This window comes from Orcinus orca, chromosome 15, assembly GCF_937001465.1.
Source record: "Orcinus orca chromosome 15, mOrcOrc1.1, whole genome shotgun sequence".
NCBI classification, from domain to species: Eukaryota; Metazoa; Chordata; class Mammalia; order Artiodactyla; family Delphinidae; genus Orcinus; species Orcinus orca.
In genome coordinates this window covers 82,282,870-82,300,964 of record NC_064573.1, presented here as the reverse complement: position 1 = coordinate 82,300,964, position 18,095 = coordinate 82,282,870, and the positions used below count along the sequence as shown (strand labels likewise).

The window sequence follows — 18,095 nt, the reverse complement described above, 5'->3', positions numbered from 1 at the left end:
TGCCTTTCATCTTGAAAGAAAGATGAAGAAAATCCTGACAGAGATCCAGCTACGTAATCAATTGAAAGAAGGTTTGTGACTCCAAGCGTGACCTCTTGGTCACGTAATGGTATTTAGAAGCTTAAGAAGTTGAAAAACAGGCTAATCCCGAACTCTAAGGATCAAAAGATTGGCCAGACTGTCATAACAAGAAGATAACTATTCATGAAGCTCAGGCTGAAACGGAGTCTAGAGAAGCTTGTTACCTGGGTTCTGAGGAATTTTTTAGATTCCTACCCGGCCCCGTCAGCCGAGCTCAGGGCACCTTTGCTTTTGAGCCACTTCTTCTAAGCATCTTCCCGGTTGTTCCATGGCTTCTTTACATTGCTGGGTTCTTTGTGAAATTGGCAGACAGGAGGCACAAGCTGTCTTGTTTCCTCGATGAAAAGCCTTTCCTAAGCCTCGGCAAGCCTGCGAGCTGGGGCAGTGCTTTTGCTTTGCTGAGGAGACACCTGCCTGCATGCATCGCTCCCTCCTTGCATCCCTGATAGCATCATCGCCCTTCACTTCTTTAACTTTCCTTTGCAGTTGACCGAAACCTCCTCCCGTTACGCCAGGAAGATCTCCGGCACCACTGCCCTCCAGGAGGCCCTGAAGGAGAAGCAGCAGCACATTGAGCAGCTGCTGGCTGAACGGGATCTAGAGAGGGCGGAGGTGGCCAAGGCCACGAGCCACGTGGGGGAGATAGAGCAGGAGCTAGCTCTGGCCCGGGACGGACACGACCAGGTGAAGTCTGGCACTGACCTTGTTGCAGAGATGGTGACAGGTTCTAAGCTGATCTTGTTGCAGAGACTGTGATGGTTTCTAAATTGAGGGAGGAGGTTGAACAGTGTACTTGGTGCTTGGAGCCGGGGAGCTGGTCTCGAGCGCACTGGAAAGGAGCATAGATGTCTTTGCTGGGCTTGTTTGAAAGCTGTGCCCTGGGGTACCAGTTTGCATCATCATAAAGATGAAGTTCTGTTCTTCTCGAGTCTGTTGCACTCTTTTGGTCTTTACGTCCAGGTCTCTTGGCCTGTCTCTTGGTGAGCGTGTGTACTAGGACCTTACCAGTGGCGACGGCTCCTGTTTTGTACATTATGCTTTGTACGAGTTTCAGCTCAAAAAAGATGAGCGTTGTTTTAACATTGCCCCCTTATTTCTTTAATGGTGTGGTTTTTCATCATCTAGCTCCCAGGAGTGCTGCCGAGAATAACCTATCATAAGAGATCATAGAAAGCATTTTAATGCGAAAAGGTTTTTTGAGTAATGCCGACCCACAGTGGTACCATTTAGCCGTAGCTCTTTGGAGGCATCCCTGGGCATGCATCTGGGTCAGAAGGAGGCCACTCACTGACACCCTTGCCTTCCCCAGCATGTCCTGGAATTGGAGGCCAAGATGGACCAGCTGCGAGCAATGGTGGAAGCTGCTGACAGGGAGAAGGTGGAGCTTCTCAACCAACTTGAAGAGGAGAGAAGGTGATCCTGAACTGTTCTCCTTTTAAACAGCCTTCGGGAGAACTCCCCCATCAACAGCCTTGTTGGTGTCAAACCCTTAGAACCAAAGGACTCTCTCTGTGTTCAGTGGAGATTGAACTCCTCGTGCTGTGTGAGGAGGGTTTGCTTTGATTTGACTTTTTTGAGAAGTTTGGAACCAGCTAAATGTGCCCTGATTAATTTAACAACTATTTATTGAGCACCTACTGTGTGCCAAACATCCTCTAGAGGATGGCCTGAGTCAGTTAATTCAAACCCAGCTTCTACCTAGAGCCACTCCTGGAAAAAGGATTTTCTAGGCCCAGTTACCTGGTATTTATGAAACGCCTTCTGCATATCTAATGAAATCGTATTGTGTCTGGGGGGTGACAGAGGGGCCCTGACCTCAGGAAACTCATTACCTTTATAGGAAAACAAAACTCTCAATTAGAGAATTATCCAGGTCAGGATGAAATCAGGTGCTAAACTGTGTGAGACAGAGAAAGCAAGTTTGATTCTTAGAAAAGGTCTTTTGAGACCATTAGTGAACAAGATCTCTGGGAAAAGTGTCTGCGTGGAAACGATTTGACTGTCTCTGGGCTATGGGACGTTGTTTGTCCTCGGTTGCACTTAATGCCATCTCCTGTCATTTCTGATCGCAGCGATGTAATGCAGGGCTCTTTAGGATGGTCACGAGCACTACTGTGCTGGGGGATACAGGGGGATAGTAACAGTGCCTTACTAGGGAAATGGCTGTCCCACTGGAGAGAGAAGCACTATACACAGGAAGTTCTCCTTGCATCCTAAAAATGGCTACGAGTGAACGAGACATAGTGACAGGCCCTTCTGAAGGCCAAGGCATCTGTACCACTTGCTTCTGTTTTTTTTTTTTTTTTTTTGCGGTACGCGGGCCTCTCACTGTTGTGGTCTCTCCCGTTGCGGAGCACAGGCTCTGGACGCACAGGCTCAGAGGCCATGGCTCACGGGCCCAGCCGCTCCACGGCATGTGGGATCTTCCCGGACCGGGGCACGAACCCACGTCCCCTGCATCGGCAGGCGGACTCTCAACCGCTGCACCACCAGGGAAGCCCTGCTTCTGTTTTTAAACCGGCTGTTGCTCTGCTGACTTCTGGGCAGTAGAAATGTCCCCCAGCTCTCCAGTAAGCTTGAGGGCTTTAACCTATGATTGTATTTCTGACTTAACCAAGTAGAATTTTTTTTATTCTTAATTTTGTTAGAAATGCTAGTGAATTTGAAAGATTTTTTTTTTTTTTTTTGCATGTAGATTTGTCCTCCTTTTCTTCCTTCTCTTACATCCAATTTTGTAAAGATTCACAATGTGGGTGTTACCCAGATTTTGTAGATCTTCCTAGTATCATATTTCATTGACTTTGTGATGGCATTAATTGAAACCCATGTGCCATATCAGAGATTTTTAAATGTGAAAAAGAAATGTGCATTTTAGAAGCAGAGAAATAGGATCCTTGATTGCCTCTCTCCCAAATTATTCACAGCCTTATTCTCCCACTCTTGGAACAGGCACTCGTGTTGTCCTGGGGATCTCTGCATGGGTAGCATCTCTGCTAACCTCACGCTAGAATGCCTGATGTGGGGTGGTATAAAGAGAGATTTGTTTTCTGTACCATTTTCCCCTATGTTCTGTTATTGGAAAGTAGAAATTATAGACTTCCATTCTCAAACCGGTTTCTGTGGTAATCAAACCTTTTCCTTTCAGGCTGATCTTGTCTTTTTTTGTTTTTTTTCTTTTTTCTGGGAGGAGGGGGTGGAGGAGGAGAAGAGATCTTGCCTTGATTAGATCCATTTCTGGCGGCTGTGACCTGGGGAACCAGTTGCTTTTTCTCAACTCTACCTCATCCCTTCTGGAATCCATACCTGGATAAAACTTTAGTTTCCCTATAAACTAGAGGCTTAAAGATGCATTTCTTTATTTTCTATGTCTCTAAGGCATTTCTTTCCATCATCATCTGCTACATTCATCAGGACATTGATTATATATATATAATCTTGGGATAAGGCAGAGGTGTTTCTTAGTTACTTTCTTACGTGTTTTGTTTCGATTTTATTCCACAGGAAGGTTGAGGACCTTCAGTTCCGGGTTGAAGAAGAATCAATTACTAAGGGCGATCTTGAGGTAAAACCCCACCAGCTCTCTAAAGCCTTTATGGGTACAGTATTCAGAAATATGGATAAAATCGTTGTGGTCAGAACAGGCAGCAGAGGGGGGCGGCAGGAACCCCGGCCTCTGGCCTGTGGGCTGTGGCTGCCCTCGAGCCTGTCACTGTGCCGTCCCAACTCCAGTGGCCGAGTAAACTTTTCTACTACCCTTTTCTCATGCTTCAGAATTCAAAACCTTGAATTGGAGTTAATCAAGTCATAAATCTGGCAGTGTGTCCTATGTGAGACTCTACACCTTCCTCCGATGACCAGAAATGGCATTTTAAAGAACATTTTTTATTTCATCATGATAGTTCAGAACAATCTCAGCTTTGCTTTTCAGTTGAGCAGGATAAATCCTTTATAACCCTATAGACAATAAATGTATGTTCTAGTAATTGATTTTTTTTTTTTTTCCTGTACGCGGGCCTCTCACTGTTGTGGCCTCTCCCGTTGCGGAGCACAGGCTCCGGACGCACAGGCTCAGCAGCCATGGCTCACGGGCGCAGCTGCTCCGCGGCATGTGGGATCTTCCCGGACCGGGGCACGAACCCGTGTCCCCTGCATCGGCAGGCGGACTCTCAACCACTGCGCCACCAGGGAAGCCCTGATTTTTTTTTTTCTAGTCATTACCAGAAAAAGAACAATTTTATTTCAACTTCTTTATTCCATGGCGTATTTTAAATTCACAGAGATTTTCCTTTAGCATCAAGTTTCTCTCTCTTAACAGTCATTCGTATTAGTTTTTTAATAAGACACCAGAATTAAATGGTTTTGATGCTTTTCAAACCACTGCTAGATGTATGACAAATATAAAGTTAAAAATTTTCAAATTTGCAGATTTTTGGTACTTTAAGCTGTAATATTTTAGTAGAAGTTTCACTTGTCTGTGCAGTTCTCAGAATACACATTTTTGCTACTGTTGCAATTTTAGTCTATTGATTGCCCACACCATGCTTCAATTTCAAGAGCCCTTCCAAATAAGACTGATTTCTTTGGGAATAAATGTATCTTTACAGTCAATGAAGAATAAGGGAAACGTATTCTGAGTTCTAGCTTTATAAGGCCCAGAATTTATTGGATTATTAGTAATTTGATGGGTATCTTCCTCCCTCATTTCATGTAGAGTCGCAGTCCTTTAGCTGACTTTTGTGTTGTTCTCATCCATTTAAAAACACCCCAAAATCTCATTAGAAGTTTCATATCATCATCTAATTCATGTCAAATACAGCCTATGATGTTTTGAGGAGGGGCAGTTAAAATATTTACATCAGCACTAGGCTAGGATAGTCTGTCTGGTAAACTTGTAATTAATCAGTTATTTTGAAACCCTAACACATATTGAAACTTTAGTTGAATCTCTCTTTTGTTGTTAATTATTTTATTTTTTTACTGATAGCAAAAGAGCCAGATTTCTGAAGATCCTGAGAATGTAAGAGGGCACTTAACTGTGTGGATATTTCCCTTGTTAACACAGATTGATTACAGATTAAAATGCTTATTGATATACTCAAATACTAACTGCATAATCTGATCTTGAGACATTGTCCTTAATATTTCTGTGCATGTGGGCTTTCAAAGCAGTTACATTTGAATCCTGAAGAAATTGTATGTAATGACTAAGTTCTGTAAACCCATTTGTTTAACACATAGGCACACGTTTCTTTAAAGAATTTCGGCAAAAAGAAAGAAAAGAATTTTGTATGGGGCCCGGCCTTCTTCCCTTAATTCATAATGCCTTCTAGTTTTAATAGAATTATTACAAAATAGAAGATACCTGACTGAAACATAAAACATATTAGATGAAGTTGTTACAGAAATTTTGGGGGAAAGTTTCCCCAAGTTTAGTTTATTCCCATAAAAATAAAGGAATGGAGTCCCAGACTGATTGCCTTTTGTGTGAGCTCCCACTGCTGGCCAATGGCTGCCAGTGCAGCTGACGAGAAATCCAAACTTCAGTTTGTTGGGGCCGTGTTTTCCCTAGTTTGAGGCTAGAGGCAGGCATTCTTCAGGGAAGACGTTGTGTATTTTAAATTTATTATTCCCGAAGAGAGATTTTTCTAGTAGCAGTGCCACTAGGCACGGAGGTGTATTTTTTTTCCTTCCTCCCTCTGTTTAGGATCAAACACCCAATTCCGATCGTACCAGAGTGGCCCCAAAAGCACGGCTTCTCGGCGTACCCTGCCAGCTGAGATGCCAGCTGAAAAAAACCTAAAAACTTCTTCCTTTGAGGTACCACCACAAGAGAACAAGATTAAGACAGAATTTTTCTTCCCACCACCTCCCGGCAGCTGAACTAGACAACTCGAGACTGAACTTTTTAAAAAGCCTCCGTTCTGAAGGTCTCCTTTTTGTGAAAGCTCCCTCAGTGATCTGGGTCTCTTCTCTGCTTCCAAAACAGGCTCCTGCTACCTCCGGAGCCAGTCTGCATGGGACTCCCTCCCGCCTCTCCTGTGCGCTTCTCGCGGAGCCTTGGCTTTCTCTCTCAATCCCCTGCCCCAGGGCTCTCCTCTTGGGATACTCTGTCCTATTCTAAGAAAGGAATAATTTTAATGGGAGGGTTGTCCTGTTCAGCATAGCGTTTTTACCACATACCGTGGAAGGGAAGCGGATCACTAGCTTCCTTGCTGGTAGTTGACCAAGTACAGCTGTGGAGCCCAGATCATTCGTGTGCACTCTCACCAGTCAGGAGGCACCTGGAGGATCTCAGAATGGGGAGAAGATCACATTCAGTGGGTATTTGCTTTTTATCTGGAAGTAGTGACCTTTCACCCAGAGGACACTGAACTCAGTGTCAAGGGAAGAAAGGTTCTGTTGCCTTTGGTTTCTTCCTGTTAATTTTGGATTTCTGTTCTTGAGGCTGTGACCCCAACTGTGTAGATCTGGATTAGATTCTTTTCTTGTAAAAGCAGGTAACTTGAACAACCTCTGTCTAAGGTACATATGGACGAAGGGGACTACCCAGACAATTAGGTTTTGAATTTTATTTCATTATTTTTCTTGAATGTAAAGAGCTGAAGCAGGTGAAGAATTTTTACAAAAAAAAAATTTATTTACTTTTTAAATATTCTATGATGGTTTTTTTATACCTGGTTCACAAGCAAACTGACCTCTTGAATGCACTGAAATCCCCAGAGTACCACTGGAGTGAGCAAAGATGTTTATAATGTAAAACATTCCACCTTAAGCTTTGCACTCCTTTCTGTCACTTTAGAGTTTGTTGTCATTTCCTTGTTGCCCTTAATTGTCCAGACTGATAGATCTACGGGTTGGAACCACAAAATAACTAGAAGCTGCTGGGAGCAGCTCTGTCAACAGGTTTTATCAGTTGATTATGTTGATAACCTCTTGGATGGGAGAGGTGAGTGGGGAAAGAGGTCCGTTCAGACTGATCTAGGTTATTTCAAATTGATTAAGATTCTGATGCACTTAAGCCTGTTAGAAAGAGGTCGCCCTCTGGCTCCTCCATCAGCTTCCATGTAAGTAAGTGATGATGGGCAGTCTGAGGTTTTGAAACATGTGAATACCTTACCGGCTCCTTTTGCATGGAGTTGAAACTCATGCCTTTCTGTTGAGTCACTGTTTCTTACCTCTGAACTGAGAAGAATGAGTTGTCTTAGGATCAAGATTATGAGCCCCTTACCAGTTGCAGTTCAACTTTGCTCCTGCTTTGAACCTCAGGGATGGAGGCCCTCAAGCATAATTATTACTGAATTTTCTCTTTTAAATCTGATCCCCCCTCCCCCACTTTGTTTTCTGGCAACAGTCTTTGGAAAGTCCACCCTTGGAAGGAAATGAGAGCTTTAGTGACTCCTCACCTGTCATATACGGGAATGTTGCTGAGAATCTCAGACCCTTCTCACTCATCTCAGCAAAAAGGCCACTGGTGTGATTTCCTTAGCTCTAGGTCCTAGATTTCCTTCGTTAGGTTTAATACTTGACCCTTGCTCACGTCAAATTGTACGCCAAAGTGCAAAGATCTGCTCTAGGGACTAACTGAACACTTAGAGACTTATGACTTTATCTTTTCCATATTTGGGTGATAATGATCATTTTGAGGGTCAATTCACTTTTTAAGTCACCGAGTCAGTTACATACACATTAATGTCAAGTAGCTGTTGTGGGGAGGAGGGAAAATGATAGATTAGGGGAATATTAACTATTCTAATTTGTGCTGATAAACTTCACTTATCAATATAACATATTTGGCTGCATGCATCTGACACCTTTCACCTTGCCTCATGTGTTTTCCATTTTTTCTTTCTCAGTAGACTAGCCCATGTCCCCTGCCCACCTCATCCTCTTGTCCATAGTGTTCATCCTCACCCCCAGCCTCTTCATCTCGGTCCACCCTCATCCCTCCTCCATCACCCTTTCTGTTCATCCTCTGGCGGAAGGTACTGCCGGCTCAGCCTGCATGCCGCGCCCTCTCCTCCTGTGCTGGCATGTCACGGTGGCACTGTTGTGTTTCTTCCTCTTCCTTTTTACTGACAGACGCAGACCAAACTGGAGCATGCCCGCATTAAGGAGCTTGAACAGAGCCTGCTCTTTGAAAAGACCAAAGCTGACAAACTCCAGAGGGAGTTAGAAGACACTAGGGTAATGGTTTTCACTATTTAATGAAGCAGACCCATGTTTGCGAACGGTGGACACCGCGGGTGACGGGCCCTGCAGTTGGCCTAAGCCTTGACCCAGTGGTTCGACTTGAGTTTGGCCTTGGCACCGCCCAGGTGCTCGTGAGTGTAGGCTGATGGGTGGGCACAGGTGTTTTATGTGGAACCTTTGGTCCAAGGTGAAGATTCATTCCTTTGGTTGACTCAACCAAGATCAAGATCCGAAACTCAGCGACTGTGTAGACTGCGTGGACGTCCACAGATGCATTTGAGGTTCTTTGTATTAATACCGGGAAATACCTTCCTCCAGTTTGCACCAGCAGTCAGTGGTCCTCTTGTTCTCATATTCCTAGTGGGTTTTCTAAATAATTTTTTGTTGTTTCACTTTAGCTCTCTTTTCCTGCCTTCTTCCCTGGCCTCTTAGGCAAAGGGAATTGAAACGTTGGCTCTTTTTTAATGAGAGTTAGGGACTTTCACCCCAGCTATCTTTTTTTCTTCGCACCTGATCTCTTTGATTTTCTGTTACCCAGTAGGTTAGAATCTCAGTGGTCAGGAGGAAAAAGTGTGTTGGGAACAGAATGGCTTCTCACAACCCCCAGCTCACTGCGTTTGGCTCTCGGAGCCAGTGCCTTAGTCATGTTTTCACTTACTTATGTATTTAAGCACCCATATAGTGCTTACGTTATGCCAGGCACTATTCCAAGCACTTCACAAGTATTAACTTATTCAGTCTTACCACAACCCCAGGGGAGAGGTAGTAGTATTGTCCCCATTTTACAGGTGAGGAAACCGAGGCACGGAGAGGTTAAGTAATATGTCCAAGGTCACACAGCTGATAGAGATAGGGGGGCCAGGATTTCTATTCGGGCCATTTGACCCCAGAGTCTGTGCTCTTAACCACTACAGGATGGAGTCTGTCTATTATGGAAGTAGTTTTGTGGTAAAAGATTTAAGAACTAATCTGAGTCACATATAAGAAAACATGTACGTATTATATACCTCTTAAATCACGAATTTGACTGTTAATAGCTAAATCAGACAGATCCTTAATTTTAAAATTTCAGAAATGATTCTGTCTCTGATCAAATTTGGTATCCTGATTTTTTTCCTTTTGAATTATTAGTATTTGTAGAAATTTCTCTTCTTGAGAAATCATTGATCTAAAAAATCTAGAAAATCGAGTAATATTTCTTCCTCTAAGTCACGAGTTTTTATTTTTTAAGAGAAAGAAAATGTTCTCAGTCGGCCTCAAAACTAACGATATCGTCTGTGTATTTGGTAAGAAAAAAAAAAATCCTGGTAGTTTGGTGCCGTTTCTTTGTTACCCGAGAGCCAAAGACTTGATCTGGGAAATACAAGGGACTCATAGTAAGACTGAGCTCCCGTGGTGTGGCTGGCTATTGAAGTAAGGATGTATTTTTTTACTTCTGAACAAATCTCCGATACAGCTTTGTCAGCAAACAGTGTTGATTTGTTTTTGGTTTTGTTTTGTTTTCTGTGGAAAAGAAGGCATCCATTGACAGCATGGTTTATTTAAGTATTTCAGATTCAAGCAAGCTGTCATCTTCCTATAACAAGCCTTGTCTCCTGTTGATCCTCGTTCTTGGTTTGCCAAGTGTGAAACTAACCACTGACCCATCTAAGTTTCCCATCACCTACATTCCTTTTTGGGAAGTGCTTCAGAATTCCTCTAAGCCAGTAAGCCCAGTTTATAAACAGTGTGCTTGGCGCTGTAGAAACATTAGCAAGAATAAGAAATGATACCTGACTTTTATGGTGGGAAAGGCAGACACGTAGATAGTTTTGCCTGAGGGCAGATTTTGGGAAATAAATTAAAAAATGGAACTGCTGTGAAAATGCTGCATAACCACACTATTATTTTCCCTTATTTTTTACTTGGTATTTCCTCAGTTTGACGGTTTTGTTGTGACTGATTAAGAATTAGTGCCCTGTTGTATTAAATTTATTTACGTTATGGACCTTGTAGCAATGGGGTTTAATAATGCACCTTATCCGTGGACTCCCCACCTCCCCCCCAGAAAAAAAGTATGTAAATGAATTAACATCTTGGAAGCACCTATAGCCCTGAAACAACAATTATAGCCAGCTCTGAAATACTTAATGATTTGATCATGCAGTTTGGGAGCCCCAGGTGCTTTATTTTCTTGTTCTTCGTGGACACTTCAGTCCTTATCCATCTCACAGCCTGTAGGTGGACAGAGGGGCTGAAGGAAAAACATACCCATTACCTTCTGTCCCGATAAAGGCAGTGAGGGAGGAGAGCCTTCACTCCGGAGGACTTTTGATCCATGAAATTTGGGATTCACTGATGTCTTTAAATCATTCAAGTTCCCTTCTATTTCCCAGGTTAGTCCAATAATTAGTTTTTATGCCCAAAGCTACCATTTCCCACATATTTTGTGTACTAAACTTACTGCGTAACAGCAGAGGGAAATAACTTCCTAAGAACAAAAGGACGCAGGTTAGGAAAGTGTTTTTCCTCGTCCTGGGGGTATGAGTTTAAATAGCAGCGTATTCCCGGGTTCTGTCCCAGAGCTCAGGTAGAATCAGCACACGTGGGAGGAACTGGGCCTGCACTGTAGACACACGTCCCAGGCAACTCACACGCACACTAAGGTCGGAGAACCACTGGGTTAGGGGAGCGAGACATGTACGTCAAGATGGTGAAGGAATTACAAAATCTAAAAGCGGGGAGGGACTCTGTATAAGATTCTTAGGTATCATTGCAGGTAAGTAATCATTCTTTCTTTGTCCTTTTTAAAAAAGGTTAGTAAATTAGTTCTTTATCCACTTGAGGCTTTTATTCTACAGTTGTCGTGGTATTCACTGAAACATTTCATAGATATTTTTACACCTTTAACACCAGTGCTATCCAACAGAATTATGACATGAGCCACATATATATAATTAAAAATTTTCTGGTACCCACATTAACATACTTTTTTAATACGTAAAAAGGAGCAGGTGAAATTAATTTAGTCATATATTTTATTTATTTAAACCAATATATCCAAACTATTATCACTTCATCATGTAATCAGTATAAGAAATTATTGGGAATTCCCTGGCGGTCCAGTGGTTAGGACTCTGCACTCTCACTGCTAAGGGCCCAGGTTTGATCCCTGGTCAGGAAACTAAAATCCCATAAGGCACGTGGTGTGGCCAAAAAAAAAAAAAAGAGAGAGAGAGAGAAATTATTAAGAAGATGTGTTCTGTTTTTCCCGAGTCTTCATTATTTGATGTATATTTGACACTTGGAGCCACGTTTCAAGTGCCGAGTAGCCATGTGTGGTTAACGGCTGCTGTACGGGACAGCACGCTTCCGTAAAGTCACTTCCATCAGATAGACAAACGTTCATACACCTTGGTTGAAGTAGGCAACATAAGGATTCTTCTTCCAAAAGGCAGATGTAGGGGAACCTTGAAAGGTACTGTTTCTATTAACTTACTACAGTTAGTGGGTACTTTCCTGATTAAGGTTCTTTAAAGGGAAAAGAAATATTTTGGGGGTGAGTCAAACTCAATATCAATTTTATTTTCCTTTAGCATCTCAAAATGGTGAAAAGTTTGCCAAAGACTCTAAATTTGATTTGGGGCTCCCGGAACTGGGCTTAGGCCATTATCACAACTAGATTCACACATAGAAATTCTTGGTGGCTTGACTGCTCCCTGAGCTGGGGTAGTTACTGAAGATCTTCAAGGTTAAAGAAAATCATCCGTGATTTGTTATTTAAATGATCTCTCTCTCTCTGCTGATACTAGGTGGCCACAGTGTCAGAAAAGTCCCGCATAATGGAACTAGAAAAAGACCTAGCGTTCAGAATACAGGAAGTAGCTGAGCTGCGAAGGAGGCTGGAGTCCAGTAAGCCTACTGGGGATGTTGACATGTCACTCTCCCTTTTACAAGAGATAAGCGCTTTGCAAGAAAAGTTAGAAGCCACCCATACTGACCATCAGAAAGAAATCACTTCTCTGAAGGAGCATTTTGGAGCCCGGGAAGAAACGCATCAGAAGGAGATAAAGGCTCTTCAGGCCACCACAGAGAAGCTTTCCAAAGAGAACGAGTCACTGAAAAGCAAGCTTGATCACGCCAACAAGGAGAATTCGGACGTGATAGCTCTGTGGAAATCCAAGCTGGAGACCGCCATCGCATCCCACCAGCAGGCGATGGAGGGGCTGAAGGTGTCCTTCAGCAAGGGGGTCGGCGCGGAGACGGCAGAATTTGCCGAGCTAAAAACGCAAATAGAGAAAATGAGATTAGATTACCAGCGCGAAATAGAAAATTTGCAGAATAAACAAGACTTGGAAAGGTCTGCTCACACTAAAGAGCTCGAAGCCCTAAGGGCTAAACTGATGAAAGTCATTAAAGAGAAAGAGAACAGTCTGGAAGCCGTCAAGTCGAAGCTGGACAAAGCGGAAGACCAGCATCTGGTAGAAATGGAGGACACCTTAAGCAAATTGCAGGACGCTGAGCTAAAGGTAAAGGAGCTAGAGGTACTACAAGCCAAATGCAATGAACAAACCAAGGTTATTGATAATTTTACATCACAGCTCAAGGCTGCCGAAGAAAAGCTCTTGGATCTTGATGCTCTTCAGAAAGCCAGTTCCGAAGGTAAATCGGAAATCGAGAACCTTAGACAGCAGCTTGAGGCAGCTGAGAAACAGATTAAAAATTTAGAGCTCGAAAAGAATGCTGAAAGTGGCAAGGTTTGTATCAACATCCTCCATCTTTTTCTTTTCCATTTCTTGTTCTTATTTTGCATTGTATCTTATTTTTCAGTTGAGGTAGTTCACCCTCCAGATTCTTGACTTAGTTAAAACTGGTGCTGACGAATTTCCCAGTTGAGTGTAGTATCTTCTGAGTATTTTGAGTATGGTTTCATCAGAGGAGATTAGAGAAAATAATGGCTCAACTATGTGGCTTGATCCTGGTTTCCTAGTATCTGATTACTTTATCTCTGGGCTTGCTGTGATCTCCTGTTTAAGCTTGGTTCCAGTCTATAAACTTTTTAAAATAGAGAACTCCCCAAAAATGATGGCATTGAGGTGAATGAATTGAAAGAATAAGATAGAAACTTGTAAGATCATCTCCTCCTTTCCCACCTCCATGACTGCCTTGTCCGTAAGGTTACATGTAAAACAGAATGTGAACACCGAGAGCACTTGACTCCTGCGAATTAACATGCTATGATAAATGACGTTCACAGCAAAATGAAGGTGAAGAGCCTGGAGCCCTTTGCGTTGCTACTTATGTCCCATTGGAGTTTTTTCTGTGTCACAATGAGAACGTGATCTAGTCCCTGGTTTTTTGAGGAAAGACTGGACAAGTGTGCTTTTGATCAAGGCATAGGAAATGATGTGAGACATTGGCTGGCTACCTTTCTTACTAACTAGCCTTGCTAAATGTCATCTTCATGTTTAAGGATTGTTCAAGGAAGGATCCCTTTTTCCCAGTCCTCCTGACACTAGTGGAGGTGCTGGTATAGATGCTGAATGTTCTGAGCTTTTTGCGGGAGAAGCTGCTTTATTGGCAAAGAAGGAAGGGTTGTGATGGTTAAATGGGGAGAGGTGAAGACAGACAAACGGCAAAAATTGCTAAGTAACATTAGTTGAAGATGACAGTCATAGGAGATTTTTCTCAGATCTCCTCACTTGGTTCTGAAAAACCAATCAAAACACAAAAATTAAATTAATATGGGATATGCAGCTAATGTGTTGGTCTACTTTTTTTACATTAAGATTTAATGAAAGCCAATTTCTGACGACTGTGTAGTACATTTTTAAAATTTTATTTTTTATTTTAAATGTTGAAATACTTTAAGCGTGTACAAAAATACAGAAAATGAAACACAGTCCACATGAATCCACCATTCCTGTCTTAAGGTTTTCCAAAGTCCAGAAGATGAAATTGCTCAACTGTCTCATTTAGAAAGTAAGCATCTGTACTTTCTGCTTTAGAGCATGCTGACAGTCCAAATTCAGGTATAGAAAAATACTCTTTTGATTATTTAAAATTAGCCATTGGACAATCTTATCTAGAACTGATTGTATGAAAAGTCATTGGCTTCTTAGAATTAAAGACAAAAAACCAAAAAAACACCAAAACGACTTTTTACCCATGCCTTTATTCCTTTCAGTTTTGTTTGGTTATGCTTGTATCTCATACATTTTTTTATATTTGTTTTATGTTTTCTGTCTCATTCTTTTTTGTTTCCTTTTGTTCACTGGTTTCTGTACCATGTAACTCTGTATGGTAGGCTAGTAACATCACCAAAGAGCTGCAGGGAAAAGAGCTAATGCTTAATAAACTTCAGGAAAACTTGAGTGAAGTCAGTCAAGTGAAAGAGGCTTTGGAAAAAGAACTTCAGATTTTGGTAAGTACCTGTTGGGAATCTGAATCTCAGGGTCTCTGGCCATTCAAAAATTGTTCCTGTTTAAAAAACAAAAACTTCTATAAAGAAAGACGTATTGCACCTATTTCCTTTCTCTTGCAAAGTATTGATTGGTTGATGAATAACTTGAGAGGAACTGGATCAAACCCAAACTAGCAATAAAGGTAAGTATTACTTTTTTTTTTTTTTAAATCTGTCCTTTGCCTTTGGTAATGCATTGCTTTGGCACGTTATTGACTACTTAGTTTCACCAAACACAGGAACCTTCCAAGTTATATACCCAGCACATTAGGTTTCATATATAGTGAGGTCTTGCCCTATGCCTTGTCCTACCTGCCCTGTGACAGCAAGCCAGCAAGCTCTCCTGGACCATCGGCACCCTCTGTTAGCAAGGCAGGGTGCTGTCTAATTAACAAGTTCACAGAATTCCCTCTTACATCTCAGTTTATTCCTCCTCAGGAAATTACTTTTCCTTTCATATATATCCTCTTTGCTTAATCCCAGGTTGTAGGACATTTTTTGTCTTTTTCTCAACTGTTCTCCCTTCTGCCTTGCCTCCTACATCAAAAACACAAGCTTAGTCAAGGCTGATGACCACGGGCAGGTGCCGGTGATGCCCACATGTCATGGGAAAGGAGAGGCGTAGGCTCATGGAGAAAACTTGATAAGAGAAACATTAGCTATGAAGGGTCAGTTGTCTTGGGCCTTACATGCACCTTCCTGTTCTCCACGTTTTACACTTCTCTGCTAATACCAGTGGTGAATAAAACTGTTTGATTTTTGGACTTCCCTGCTGGTCCAGTAGTTGAGACTCTGTGCTTCTAATTTGGGGACATGGGTTTGATCCCTGGTTGTGGAGTTAGGATCCCACATGACACACGGCCAAAAAAAAAAAAAGTGTTTGATTTTTTTTTCTTATTTAAATGCCAATATTACATATTTCTACTTTTTAAAATGTTAACTATATAGCCGCACTCTTCATTATGGTAGCTACTGTCTATATATATGGCTCTATAAATTTAAATTAATTAAAATTAAATAAAATATAAAATTCAGTTCCTCAGTTACACTAGCCGCGTTTTAAATGCTTAGAGGCCCCACGTGGCCGGTGGCTGCCAATTGAACAGCACAGTTTCATCGTAGAGAGTTTTATCAGACAGTTATGATACAGCATATTTCAGCTACATATTGAGAAAAGTTGACCTGGAAATTACCATTTTTCACTATGGTGTCCTTTAAGAAAATGTGTTTTGAATTTCATGTCGTTTCTCTGCCCTCCTCCCCAAACTTTCAGGATGCCTTACTTTTTTTTTCTAAGTTAGAGTATTCCTCTACGTCCTCTGAAAACATGCTGCCTGAGGTCTGGCTTTGGGAGTAACACAGGTGGACAGCTTGTGGGCTTTGATGGACTTGTGGCTTGTGAGCCCATTTTTAAACTAAAATATTAATTAATTAGAAAGATTCATTTAAAAATTCACTTGGTGTATCTACCTCAAAGTTCGTCGCAGGAAAATCAGGAGAGTGGTTTTATCGTGCCCTCCTGTCATGTTTAGAAAAGATAGTGAGTGAGCGATGGACTTTTTGGTTTAAGGTAGTTGACACAGATCCGGTTTTAAGATACTAGGTTCTGACTATTCTTAGATGTAAAACATTTCAGAACTCAGACCCACAGACATAGAAAACAAACTATGGTTACCAAAGGGGAAAGGCTGGGGGGAGGGATAAATTAGGAGTTTGGGATTAACGTGTACACACTGCTATGTACAAAATAGATAACCAACAGGGGCCTACTGTGTAGCACAGGGAACTATACTCAATATTTTGTAATAACTTATTAGGGAAAAGAAGCTGAAAAAATATATATGTATAACTGAATTACTTTGCTGTACACCTGAAACTAACCCAATGTTGTAAACCAATTATACTTCAACGAAAAAAAGAAATATTAAAAAACAAATTTCGGAACTCTGTTCACTGTCTCAGGCAGATTTCTGAAGAGAGGTTCTGCTACTTGAGGGCGGCAACATGAAAAAAAAGCATACATGTGGCACCACATGTGTATCCATACATGCATATACTGACATAAGTGTGCACATCCACACGTGTACAGACGTGCACACCCACGCATGCAGCACACATGCAAACCTCACTCGTGTGTACACATGCACAGTATGCATATGGTAGTAATTGATGCCTACATGCTTTAAGCGTAAGTTAGCTTTAATGAAACAAAGCTAGCAACAAAAAATAGATAATGTTGTAGTCATAGAAACTTTTTATTTTTGTAATCTGAAATCTTTCTATTCTGAATGTCCACTTCTTTTTCTTTAGAAAGAAAATTTTGCTGATGCTTCAGAGCAGGCAGTCTCTGTTCAGAGAAGTATGCAAGGTATGTCTTAGCAGAACATGAGCAGCTCACTTGTTCTCAAGCTGGAGCTGGCCTTGGGTGCATAACAATAGATGCTGCCTGTAGCCTGATTTCACCACCCTGGAAGTTCCTGCAGCGCACAGTAATACTGGGTTCCCTTGGCTTCCTGAGGCCTCAAGCTCCCATTCTTTCTTCTTTTTGACTTAAAGCTTGTTCCGTATTAAAATGTAGGTGTACTTGGGAAAAGTATTGTCTTACTGAAGCTTCAGTCATCGATAGCTCTATTGAGTTTTAAGTGGAAGGAGGATGCCTGGAAAAGGGATGTCCGGTGCCTGCCAAATTTCCAGATTTGGGGAGACAAGAAAGAGTTGCTTGCTTGTTTCTTTAGGTTCGTTATTCAGTGGTTTGATTTGTAATGGGACTCTTGAGTATTCCCGTGATCCCACATCGCAAGCTTTTGATTCGATTTGGTTTTGAGACAGTCAGGCTTTAGATGGCTTATTAACTATGAAATGTATTAAACTTTTAACTTCATCCCAAATAGAAACTGTAAATAAATTACACCAAAAAGAGGAACAGTTTAATGTGCTGTCTTCTGAATTGGAGAAGTTGAGAGAAAATTTAACAGGTAAGAAGACGTCTCTACACGTTAAATGTAGTAGGCTTCCTAAGATTTGAGATAATTTTAGTGTGTTGTCACAGCATATCTACTATTCAGGCATAAATTCTTCACTCGTGTTATATTGTGATAAAATACTTGTTTGAGGTCTGTAAACCTTAGCGAATTCTCTCTGCCTCGTTTTCAAACGAGTCAGAATCCACCCCATCTCACTACTCCCCCTGCTATCCTTGATCCGAGTCAACCAGCATCTTTAATCGAAGCTGTAGTAACAGCTGGTCACCTGGGCTGCCTGCTTCTGCTCTTGACCCCTGCAGTCTGTTCTCAGCCCAGCAGCCAGGGGGATCCCTTCAATATCAAGTCAGATCAGGTCGCTTCTCTGCTCAGAACGGCCCAGTGGCTCGCGTCTCGCTCAC

At 41.9% G+C, this 18,095-nt stretch overlaps 1 protein-coding gene across 7 annotated transcripts in view; it reads left to right on the top strand.

Moving 5' to 3' along the window:
* Positions 1–18,095, top strand: part of CLIP1 (CAP-Gly domain containing linker protein 1) — a 123,995-nt gene that overhangs the window by 60,102 nt on the left and 45,798 nt on the right. For 4 of the 7 annotated variants that reach the window (XR_007471722.1, XR_004486983.2, XM_049698094.1 and 1 more), the window contains exons 6-14: positions 568–765; positions 1,391–1,494; positions 3,583–3,643; positions 5,066–5,098; positions 8,161–8,265; positions 12,063–13,007; positions 14,558–14,674; positions 17,024–17,081; positions 17,605–17,688. Coding sequence is in view for 5 of the 7 variants with exons in the window: in XM_049698094.1 (XP_049554051.1) it covers positions 568–765; positions 1,391–1,494; positions 3,583–3,643; positions 5,066–5,098; positions 8,161–8,265; positions 12,063–13,007; positions 14,558–14,674; positions 17,024–17,081; positions 17,605–17,688 (1,705 nt within the window). In the remaining 2 variants the exon portion in view is untranslated. The remainder of the gene's footprint in view (positions 1–567; positions 766–1,390; positions 1,495–3,582; positions 3,644–5,065; positions 5,099–8,160; positions 8,266–12,062; positions 13,008–14,557; positions 14,675–17,023; positions 17,082–17,604; positions 17,689–18,095) is intronic. The other 3 variants (XM_049698095.1, XM_004276692.3, XM_004276693.3) reach the window with 3 other exon arrangements.